General features: G+C 45.9%; 1 protein-coding gene across 1 annotated transcript in view; it reads left to right on the top strand.

The window, feature by feature from the left end:
* ST5 (suppression of tumorigenicity 5) overlaps positions 1-11,475 on the top strand; it is a gene marked incomplete at its 3' end in the record, with an annotated part of 77,440 nt that overhangs the window by 63,634 nt on the left and 2,331 nt on the right. Inside the window, exons 15-16 of the mRNA XM_010139674.1 lie at positions 10,221-10,398; positions 11,332-11,373. Coding sequence (XP_010137976.1) covers positions 10,221-10,398; positions 11,332-11,373 — 220 coding nt within the window. The remainder of the gene's footprint in view (positions 1-10,220; positions 10,399-11,331; positions 11,374-11,475) is intronic.

Raw genomic sequence — 11,475 nt, forward strand, 5'->3', positions numbered from 1 at the left:
GTCCGCCCCCAGCCAGTCAGTGGGAGTGCTTGGGTGAGGCTTGTCTTTTTCTGTGGATCTGAAGCCCCGAAGATTCTGGTCGGTGGTGTTTCTGCAGCGTTAGGGGCTGTGAAAGGCTTCTGTAGAGTCCCTGCTCTTGTAAAAAAACAAAGTAACTTTTCATTGTTGTGAATTTTGTTTTTCATACAAGTTGTGTCAGATCCTTTCAACGAAGCAGGAGCATGGGCCTCAAGGAAAAAATCTGACAGCAGTGAGTTTTACGCTCCTAAACCATATAGGTGAACTTGGAAGCGTACCCCGAGGTGAAGGTGGGCCGGGCGTTTCTCTGCGTGGCAGTGCCGGATCAGGAAGCCCCACTCCAGACGCCCTTGTTTGCTCCTGCCCTGTGCCATGCTCTCCCTCACCCGGGGAGGGGCGGCCCTGCTGGCCCAGCCACAGCCACCGCAGGAACGACTCCTCCTGCACTGTCTCCACACCAGGTGGGTCCCCTGGCCAAATCACACCAAGAGCTGCGGGGCTGGGAGCGGGGCAGAGCGGGGTGCTGGGGCTGGCAGTGGGTAGGAGCACCGGGATGGCCGTACTGCGGGCTCGTGTTGCCGCTGAAAGGTGTCTGTCGTGCACTGTCCTTAGGGGACAGCCAGCGGAATTTAAATTTGTGTGTGCAGGGGAGATCTCAGGGAAAGGGGCTGAGGCAACACCGGATGACGGTGAACTTCAGTGCAGCTAAAGCTCCTGCACATCAGTGTCTTCCTCCCTTAGGGATGGCCACAGATGACTTTCACTTCCCGAGGAGAGTCTTTTCCATGCCCTGTTTCTCTGCCCCTTTGCCAGCACACATCCCCTGGCCCAGCACAGAGCAGCAGTCTGTCCCCTGTGTGCTGCGGCCCCCCTGAAACCCTCCTCTGCAGCCCTGCCCCATGAAGTTGAGGTGCTGTTGCAAGCAGAAGGTAGGCATCTATGAGGTGGAAAGACTTTATCCCGTGAAAGATAAACTCTTATCTTGTTCAGGACCAAAACCTCCCTACCACTCCCCGAAGTATTGTGGACTGCCAGGAGGAATCTCTCTTCCTGCAGAACTGCAGAAAGTCCAGGCAGATCCCAGACCTGACCAAAGGTTATGGGCTTCAGACAGAAACACTGACTAATGCAGGACAGAAGCATAAATATGTAAATACTGGGGGAAGTCATCCCGCAGGCATCTCTGTTAACTTTGTGGAGCAAAATGGGAGCAGAGTGTACTTGTATTGAAGGGCAAAGGCTTTCAGAACAAACAGCAGCATTTCCCTGATCTCATGGACAGGGACAGCTTCGGGCTGTCCATGTCACGCCCAGGATGTTGGGGAAGCACTGACGTTTGTCCTCGTAGTTCAGTCCGCTGTTTTGTGAGGCCACAGTATAAAGCAGCACGGTTAGCAGCTGAGAGGCAGCCTGGTCCCTGTCTCTCAGTGCCTACCTAGAAAAACAGTATTAGGGATCCTTTAACCTAGCAGACAAAATCATAGCATGATCTTGAGCTCAAAATGTGCACGTTTAAGTAGGAGGTAGGTGTCAGTGTTTCAGTAGTAAGTAAACTGTTGTTCCTCAGCCCTCTGGAGCAAGGTCAAGTGGAAAAGCAAGTGTAGCTGAACTTTTGGCAGATTACTGAAGTGAAAGCTCATTCCCTATTACCTTATTGTTAATTTTTTGTTAAGAAAAGTAGAATATAATTCTTACAAGCTAATCATGGCAATGATAGGCTTGACCAGGCTCTCCTGCTGCCTGGGAATGCTCCTTCCCAGTAGCCTGTCGTACCGTAACACCTGTAAAATCTGCCAGCCTGCAGGTTGAAAGGTAAAAATGCACGTGTTAGGACAAAGAGAGCAAGTGTGCTCAGTAAACATAGTGAGCTTTGGCCAGCAATAAAGATTTGCTTTACTTCCCCCTGTCGCAGAAACCGCCACAAAAAAAAGTGAGAGAAATTTGACCTCAAACACATGCCAGAAACCAGCTTGTAAGGGAGAATTTACCGTTGCCAGTCTCCAACTGGTCTGTACAATCTACGGGAGGCACAACTGTGTCTTCTCTTGGTCACATCTGGCACAGCGCTATATTGAACTAGAAATCCAGTCTTTGTCTCAGGAAAAGCTTTTTTTTTTTGTTATCAGCTGTGCATCGAAGGAGATGTTTAGAGATGTAAGGTACTGTACCCGTGGAATGTGTAACGTCTCCCAGATCTTATGTCTAAACCCAGGAGAAGTATGGATGGCTGATGTTTCTTCTGGTATTTTTTTAATCCAAAGATCTTTCTTAGTATGGTCAAGAATATTGTGCTTGTCTGGTCTGACATGGTGAACATAAACTGGGGAATTTCTTCCACTAACTTCTGCAGTGGAAGGAATGAGCTCTTGTATAATAATTATCCAATATGTAATCATGCCTAGCAGACAGAATTTATTCTACAGCAAAAACATCCATTTCTCATGTAAGTAACCAGAGAGTTTCCATTTCCTCCACTGAGAGCCAGATCAGTCCCTGCTGAGGAGTGATGTAGAACCTGCAGACCACCCCTGTTTTACCTAAGGGACAACAGCTTGCAGCTCCCTTCATCTTTTAAGAACGAACCATCCTCTAGAGTCTGTCTGCATCTGTTACCTGCCCCGCAGTTGCTTTCCTTTTGCTTTTTGGTTTTTCTCAATCTGCTTGCACTATGAAGCATCGCTACGTAGAAACATATATACTTAAAAAAACCCAAACCCTTAAACCTTCTGTAGCACATGTGATTATTTGGCCTGAGGTAGCTGCAGTTTCTTGATTTTCTGATTCTTTCTTTCCTGCCAGATACAGCTAGTAATCTTTGAGTAGGGTGTTAGTATGCAGCCCAGTCCTGCAAGACGCTGAGTGCCTTGTCTTACAGTCGAAGTGCTAGAATTGGAAGTGTTCAGTATGGTGTGAAACTGGTGGTTTAAGGTATCGAGCAGAGCTGCCTCTCAAGATTTTTAGAGAAGTTTTGCACTTTATTCCCCCCTCTCAGTAGACACTTATGTTTTGTACCACTTGGATTACATTTCTCTGGCACTGAGATTGAGTGATGACCGATGCCAACAGAGGAGTTGTATGTGGGCAGTAGGAAAATGTGTGTCAGGCAGAAGACACAGCTTGAGAACAAAATTAACTTTCTAAGTCTCCAGCTTCTTTAAGATTCTACAGTCCCAGAGAAAAGCCATCTAATAATGATATTTTTAATGTGCAGAAAATGTCAATAGCATTTTTAATATGCCGTATCACAAGAAGGAATATTCTTATGAGTTTCCTTTCCTTCCTGTCCTCCTTTCCAGTGGGTATTTTTTCATGTCACTTCAGCCTTTCACCAATGCTCTACAGTGGGAAAATATCATCATTTTCCCACTTACGATCTGTGCAACAGAATTCGCTCTCCTTTCTGCTTCCTCATGAAAAAGGGTGTAAGAGAGGACAACCATGTTGTTTGGTAATTCTCTTCCTCTTGGATAATATCCCCTAATGAGTTGTGCAATTATAAAACATTGAAAATCTGAATTGCTTAAACTGACCAATCCAGCAGCTTTAAAATGGGAATCCCTGAGAGCACATCCTATTTCAGTCCGTCTCTGTTCAGCTAGGAGACATCACCCTGCTAGGAGCAGGGTAGAGAGCAGGGTAGATATCCCGCCGGCACTGCGGCGTTGTACGGCACCTGCTCATTCATAAGTGTAAAATGCAGTTGGGTGCAGGTTGCTGCAGCAGCCTTCCTGCGTAACATGGGCAGACTCACAGGTATAATCTTGGGTTTCTTCGTTGTCATCCTAGAAAATACTAAAATTAAATTCTCTTGTTCTTTAGTGTGTTTCTTAGCACAGTTCCCAGTGTATCAAAACATGAGCTGAAGATGCGCGAAGTTCTCCATTATGGTGCGATGGGACATTTACAGCGACGGGAGAGATCTTCTGTCTGCATGCTTCTGAACAAACTTTTACGGGGGAGCGATGAAAGGACAGGGAAGTGCTGTGACACCCTTGCCCCTTCTGCTCCGCGTTGCCTGGTGTACTCGTAACACGCTGTGGGGACGAGCTCAGGTAGTGGCAGTGGGACTGCTGATGCAACCCTACTGGTAGGATAAGACAGCACAAGAGACACGAGGATGTTGCAAGCTTAACCTAAAGGGGATATGGGCAGAGAAGTCACGGATGAAGATGTTGCCACTCATTTTTCTGTTAAATATGCTAAGGAGGGATGAGAAAAGGGACACAGATGATGACACAAACCATTGGGCAAGTCTGCTCCGGGAACTGTACCCCTTAATAGGGCAGCCTGGTAAACCATGGCTCCGTGAATTAAAATCAGAAAATCCAGAAACTGGGTCGTAACCACTGTGTTTATCATAAAAAATCTCCTACGTGGAATCATCTGTGGCACAGAGTAACTGCCTGAACTGTCTGTAACTCACCTTTAGTGAGTCACTGGACTGTGTCCCAAAATTAACTGCGTCACTGTGCCCCACTGATAAGGAACGGCAGCGCTGCTTTGGGCAGACAGGTGAGGCCGCAGTGTGATTGCTTTACAAGAGTTTTACAAGCCTGGCTTTTCTCAGACTGCACTATATAAAGCACTAGATAAAACCTGAAGTGTGACTCATTTCATGCCAGACAAGGTTTGAGCTTGGCTTGTTTTCATGGGTGAAAAAACCACCATTTTAGGGCTGTGAGGGTTAAGTGCGACACTCTTTGAGTTGTAAGCACAGTTTAAAAGATTCGGCAAAGAATGATAACTGATAATTATGCTGATGTGATGTGGAAAATATGCATTTCCTCCTCGGTCTGTGCCCCCCTCTCCCTGCCACTGTTAACGCTGAGGTCTTGTTGGCACTCTGAGATATCACAAAGGTCACTTAGAGCAAACGTGTCAGCATTCAGATAGGGGAGCCACTGTAGCTTGACTCTGCCTTTCACCCCTGGCAAAGGCACGGTTAGATTCGCACTTTGGTATCGGGCTGCTGCTTGCTGTGTGGGGGAAGCCGGGCTCGGGAGGCAAGGCAGCGGTGCATGGCTGATGGGCACGGCACGATGGCAGCGCTCCGGGTTTGCTAAATCGGTCATCCACCCTGAGGAGCATTCACCTCTTGAGTAATACTTACCCTTTGTGAAGAACCTGTGCAGAGTGAGGGATTGTCACCTGCCTCTGGACTGAGTCGTTAGCGCACTGCTAAGGCTGGGTAATAGATGTTACAGTCTGTAACAGGCAGGGGAGATCTCTCGTGTGTGCTTTAGAGAGCTCTTTACCCAGCTGCAGAGACCGCCTGTTGTAGTAATGTTGTTTTAATGATTACGTTATGAAATATTCAGAACTGGCTGCTGCATTGGAGTTGGCCCGAATGGCTTTGGCTCACCATGATCCTCACGTGAATTATGCTTGTTCCCGTCCGTCACGATCATGTTTACTCTAGGGAATTCCCTATTTTATTCAGACACTAGGAGCAGAGCTTTCTATTGGCAGGTATCCCCTGACATCAAGACAGAAAGTAACCTAAAATATGCACATACAGATTTGACCATATTTCTTGAAAAAAAAGGATGTCAGGTGCCGATCGGGGATACAGTATTAGCTGCATACTTTGGCCCAACTGCTGAAGACCTCATGCCATGGCTCTTAGTTTACCTCCTACTTAAGGATTTGCTTTAAAATAATAAATAAGAATGCAAAATAGTCCAGCTGTTACAGCCTAAACTCATTCATTTTTCCACATAATACGCACCCACTACTTCGATTTTAAACATCTCATTGATTATTCTAGAGAAAGGTCAGATTTACTAGCAAGATACTCAGAAAGCACAGAACCCTTTTTCAAGTCATGTGTGCAACAACTCCACCCTAAACTTCATGCAGCTACCCCGATCTTCACAGATTTACCTGAAGGGCAGGTGAAGAGAGGTATGGTGGCAGCGGCAGGGGAGTCCTTCTCCTTGTGTACCCTCCTACACACAGAGGTGGGCCCTCTACAGAGGACTCTGCCGTAAGGAATTCTCAATCCCGGAGGTTGAAATCTAATAATTAAAAACTAAATTACATTATTAAATGTATATATTAATAACATATTATTTAAATTACATAATAGCTTTAAAAATTACAGTCTCTATTTCCAAACCACCTTATAAAGGCTTGAAGGATTCTCTGTAGTTTGCTTGAGCCCTGAAGGGCTTCTAGAAGAGTAAAAAATTATCCAAATTTCAGAAGCTGAAACATGCCTTGCTGATGAGAGGCTGACTTTTCAGCACTCTTTTCCACAGCAGTCAGGGTAGTCACTGTTCAAAGGGGCTATCGTGTCTTGTGTGTGTACTTGCAGGCTGATTAAAATAGAAGTGGGAAAAGAAAAGTCTTTGAGGCTTTATTTCAGCAAGATGAAAGTAAATTAAGGCTGAAACTTGTGCTGAAATACTTTGCTTAATCTAAGCCTAAACCTGTATTTTGCTTGTCCCCTCATGCTCACCTGAGTGAGTTTAGACACCACTGGTAGAAGTTCCTGGCACACACGGCCCTCCCTCCTGCCAGCCTTCAAGTCCTTGCCACCAAAACATGCCACCTATTCACAAAAAATGGGCAAAGTCTCCACAATTCAGCTGAGTCACAGTAACATTTGAAAGTCCTGTGCCTCGGCTCGTAGTCTGAGCCTTGTGTCTCTGCAGCCAGGTACTCAACAAGGAGAAGTTTGTGTGGTACCATGAGAAAATCATTTGGAAAACAAAATAGCCCAGAGGAAGATAAATCAACTTTGAGTGGGAAAGAATCATTGTCGTCTTTTGTCTGTAGCGTGATGATAAGAGATCTCTCCTTCGAGAGAGATCTGCGATTGAGAATGTCTCAGTACGACCATATAGTCTCACATTAATATGTGCACGGGAAGAAGATCAAACACTGAAGGTTTTTTTTTATCTAGTGAATAAAAGGCATAGAAGAACCAAAACCTGGGTAAACTCCAGGTCATTTTTAACAAGGTGATAACCATGGAAAAAGGCTGGAAGGAGAAGTGGTGGATTGCCTGTGTTTTGAAATCAGTTGAAACTGGGTGCCTTTCTAGAAATCGTTCACCAGTTTTGCTTTAGCAGAGTGCACGCTCCTGGGATGAGAACACCCTACCGGGGTGAGTTCCGTGGCACAGGCTGTGTAGCGTGGCTAGAAAACAGCCTTGCAGAGATGTATGGAAGAGATTTCCCTTATCCCACAAAACCTGCAAACAGTCACCTTCTCGCAGTTGGCTACTGTTAGTAGACTTGTTCCGCGTGTGTGAGGGACAGCTGGGGGCTGGCAGCGGGACACGCTGGCCTCAAGCAGGAGGCAGGCTCTTCCCCTCAGAGCAGCCCAGCTTAGTGCTGTGGCGTGGGGCAGCAGCACTGCCTGCGTCTTGGAGGGAGGCACACGCCAGCGCCCGGGACCATCACAGCGTGTCTGTCACTTGTGCGTGGCTCTGGCCGTGCTTCCCCTCTGCAGTATGTGATGTTTATGCTCCTCCTTAGCGTGTGACTCAGGCAATGGTTTGGCTTCTTGTGCCCGTGTATAAAATTACCTGCCCGTGGGTAATATAAGAAGTGTTTTCCGGTAGACTGACAGCTAGGACGTTATGCAGCGTTCCTGTAAAACTGCACAGACCAAGTGGAAAAGCCGTCTCCAAACCAGCTCTCTGGGCCACCAAAACTGCCCTCGGCTGTTAAAAGTGAAAATATCTTGAAAATCTGATTTCTTTAACTGTTCTGTTGCTTCACTTTGTGTGCTTCACACACCTTTAAAGAAAATACCTCATCTGACCTTTCTTCTTATTTCTCATAAACAAGAACAGTGGGACAGTGTGTGGGTCACACATCTGGAAAGGAAAAACTGGAGTGGACTTGGTTTCCCAGGGTAGGGTTTTCTCTTTAATTTACCAAACACACTTCTCATTAATAATACCCTTTTAAAAGGATTTGAACCCCATCTTAGAGATTTAAACAGCGGGTTCCCTTACATCCGTCATCACGCTGAAGCGAAGATGTGTATCCTTTCTAAATACGAATCTTTCCAGCTACGGAAGAGTCACAGGCACATCGTACGAGCAGGAGCTTGGTAACAGGGCGTGGGACTCCTGCTGCCCTCTGCACAGATAGTGTCCAGGAGGGAGAGCAGTGGGCAGTTCTGGGGACTCACAGTTTGAAGTGAGTGTTTCACGAGGGTCAGCCTGATATGTCTCACAGGGAAAGCTTTCCTGAGGTTGAATTTTTAAAAACTGTGTGCAAAGCCTTAAAACGCCCAGGCCGAGGTGCTGACAAGGGTGATGGTGTGGCCCGTGGGATGCTAGCGGACCGGAGCAGGGTGCTCCCTCAGGACACTCCCTCCACGGCCACTTGCTGCATTCAGCTGCTGTCAAGGACCAGCCAGCTCCCAGGAAATCTCTGGAAGAGAAACCAGTGTCTTGGGCTGGAGCCCGAAGCCTCCCCTAGCGTGGGAATGGCCTGCACGAGAGGATACAGGGGCTGATTGACGTCACAGCGCTGCGTGTAAAACAGCAAGTCACAAAAGGGCATTCTATAGAAAGGAAAAAACCACTAACTGAATATCAGAAAAATGTTTGTCTTCCTGCTTTTAGCTAAACGTGTCTCTTTTTTTAGTCACTCAGCTAAGATGACTGAATTTGTAGTGGTTGAAAATGCCACAGTCGTTAAAGAGAGCTTGAGAAAGTGCTGGCAGTCTGTACCGTGCTCCACAGCTCTCCTGAAACACACCGCTACGCTTGCTGTGGAAGACACTCGAGACCAAAACGTGAGGCAATAGCAGCGCTGCTACCTGCTATAAAAAAAATAAATGAGGGAGGCCATCCTCTTACAAGAAACCTGTGACAGGCAAGATACGTTATAAACACGTGCTGTAATGGATGGCTCTTCAAGGAAATGTGAAGCAAAACCAACCCAACGGATCATTTGCAATGAAAGATGAACATTTGCTCTTCCCTAACCTTTTCTCTCTTTTTTTTTTTCTCTCTAATTCTCACTTTTCCCACTCAGCAAACTTCAAAGGTTAATCGCTGACAGGAACAAACAGGTGAAACCTTTCTCCCGGCCTTGGAAATGCTCCACAACCAAAAATGTTAGTGAGGTTATTCCAGTGGATGTCTGATGCCACCTAAAGTCTCCACCGAGTCTTGCAGTAGAATAAACTGGTGTTACTCCCCAGCAGTCTCAAGCAGTACTGGCTATAAGTCATCAGTTAGTTATAGTTCTTTGTGGCTACGTTAGGCACAGCAGAAGTTTGCACTGTGAGAAAATTAACGGTCCCGCTAGGCTGGGTAAAAATGCAGATTTCTGTCATCTTCAGCCCGCAAGAAGCAGATGTCATAACCCAGCCCAGAATCACAGCTCTGACACGGAGAGCCTGTCTTCATTCCCCTGATGCTAAAACTAGCTTGGTAATGATGTTTTATGAATTTTAACATTTGGAAACCATGTCACTGTAAAAGGGAATCAGATTCAGTAGGTGGAAGGACAACGTATGCAAGACATTTTCCATGGATGACGTGAAGCCTTAATGTTTTTGAGTACTCTACTGAGCAGAGTTAATGCCTTTATCACTTGAGTTGGTCTGTAAGCCCATTAAAATGTATTATAATAAGAATATGCTGTTGTCACAAAAATACCAAACTTTGAAAAATGCGTTGTTTTTACTAGATTTCCTTCGGTGTAAGTATTGATTGTTGGGGTTTTTTACATCTGATCTAGTAGAGTTTTTCCTTAAGTTTTTTTTCAACTTCATTTTATTTTCATTTTCATTTTGCCTTGCTTGTGCATTGTGTCCTTGTAGTGCTCAACACAGGAACATCAGTGTTATGCATTTCTTACTACTCATACGGTCATAACGGCTAAGAACTGAAGTGGCTTTTGGACTTTAAGCATCATTCAAAGTGGCTGGCGGTGAGTGCTGTTGGAGATATTAAGCCTCGTCTTCTAGATCAAAGTGTCTCCTGACTGCTGTAATTAAACAAATTGATTCTAGTTTTTTACCTTTAATGTCAAGCTCCTAGAGGCGAGTACGGGAGGAACGACCGCAGTGCACAGAAGTGGTAGGGACTGGAAGGGGACCGAGGCCTCTGAACTCAGAAGAGGTGGAAGGGCAGCCCTTTGGGCACTTGCATCTTAACACGCTAACTTTATCAGCAGGCGGCAGGTGTTGAAGAACCTCTGTTAACGTGGCTGTTCCTCTCTCTCCAGCACCCTCTCGAGCTGCTCGCATGCTGTGGTGGCCCTGCTGTACCCCTTCTCCTGGCAGCACACCTTCATTCCTGTTCTGCCCTCATCCATGATCGACATCGTGTGCTGCCCGACCCCCTTCCTGGTGGGACTGCTCTCCAGCTCTCTGCCCAAACTGAAGGAGCTGCCCGTAGAGGAGGTAGGAGCTGGCACCAGAATTGTTTGCCTGGAGAAAAGCTGGCCTCACCCTGCAGAGGGGCTGCCAGTTGCACGTAAATCCTCACGTTTAATTTTTAATCTGCCTCTTTGTTTTTCCTCTGCCTAAATTCTCACGGGCAAGTACCTCTTGGTGAAGTGCAGTAGTAGGTTTAGCCTTCTCTTTCTTTTGCCCCTCTTCCCACACCTGGCACCTTGACAGAGAGAAGTGAATTTTAACCTGGTTGGTAAGGTAAGTACTGTGTAAATAAGCAGAGAAAAAAAAAAAAAGAGGTTTGCGCTTCATCAGCTCTTCCAGCAAAATACCACAAAAATCCCCAGGGGCACACTCTTCTCTCTTACTCCTATTAGTTTCCTTTCATTTCTCTATGAAATTTTATTTTCTTATGCTCACTTTCAAGGCTCTCTGTGCCTCTGGCCCATATAAAACTCTGCTCTGCTTTCTCCCCACGCTCCTGACATTGCTCTCCCACATCTTCCCAGCTCTGTCTCCCAGCTTTGTTACATCGTTATCGTTAACGTTTCATGCCTTTGCCCTTCAGAAGCCCTGCTGCCTCAAATGCCTTCTTCAGACCCCTCTGAAATACTTTTCATCTGCACGTTAACAAAAATTATTAGCAATAACTTCCTTAGGTCTAAGAAAAAAAGACCAGCATAACCCTTTTAGCTTCTTTTACATACTAACCTAGTATGAGATCTCTTGTATCTCACTACGTTAAATTAGACTTGGAGTTCTAACGAAAAACTTTCCTCTTCTTGTTTAATAAAGCACACAACCTGTTGTTTCACAGTAGGAATTTGATTCATGTTGAGGCTTGGGACCGCTCAGATAATCTTTCGCTATTAAATGGCAGACACAAATGAATGTTTTCTGGCTCTTCAGATATATTTCACTGTAGTGTTTTCTTTTCTTTAGGCTTTGATGGTTAACCTGGGATCTGATCGATTCATCAGGCAGGTAAAGTACTCCCCGAAATGTTGCCATGCAGTCTAACCAGCTGTTTACTCCTCTAGGACGATGAGGTTTCTTTGATTAGAGAAACTTGGCAGGAAACGTGCA

Source organism: Buceros rhinoceros, unplaced genomic scaffold, assembly GCF_000710305.1.
Source record: "Buceros rhinoceros silvestris isolate BGI_N320 unplaced genomic scaffold, ASM71030v1 scaffold6587, whole genome shotgun sequence".
NCBI lineage: Eukaryota > Metazoa > Chordata > Aves > Bucerotiformes > Bucerotidae > Buceros > Buceros rhinoceros.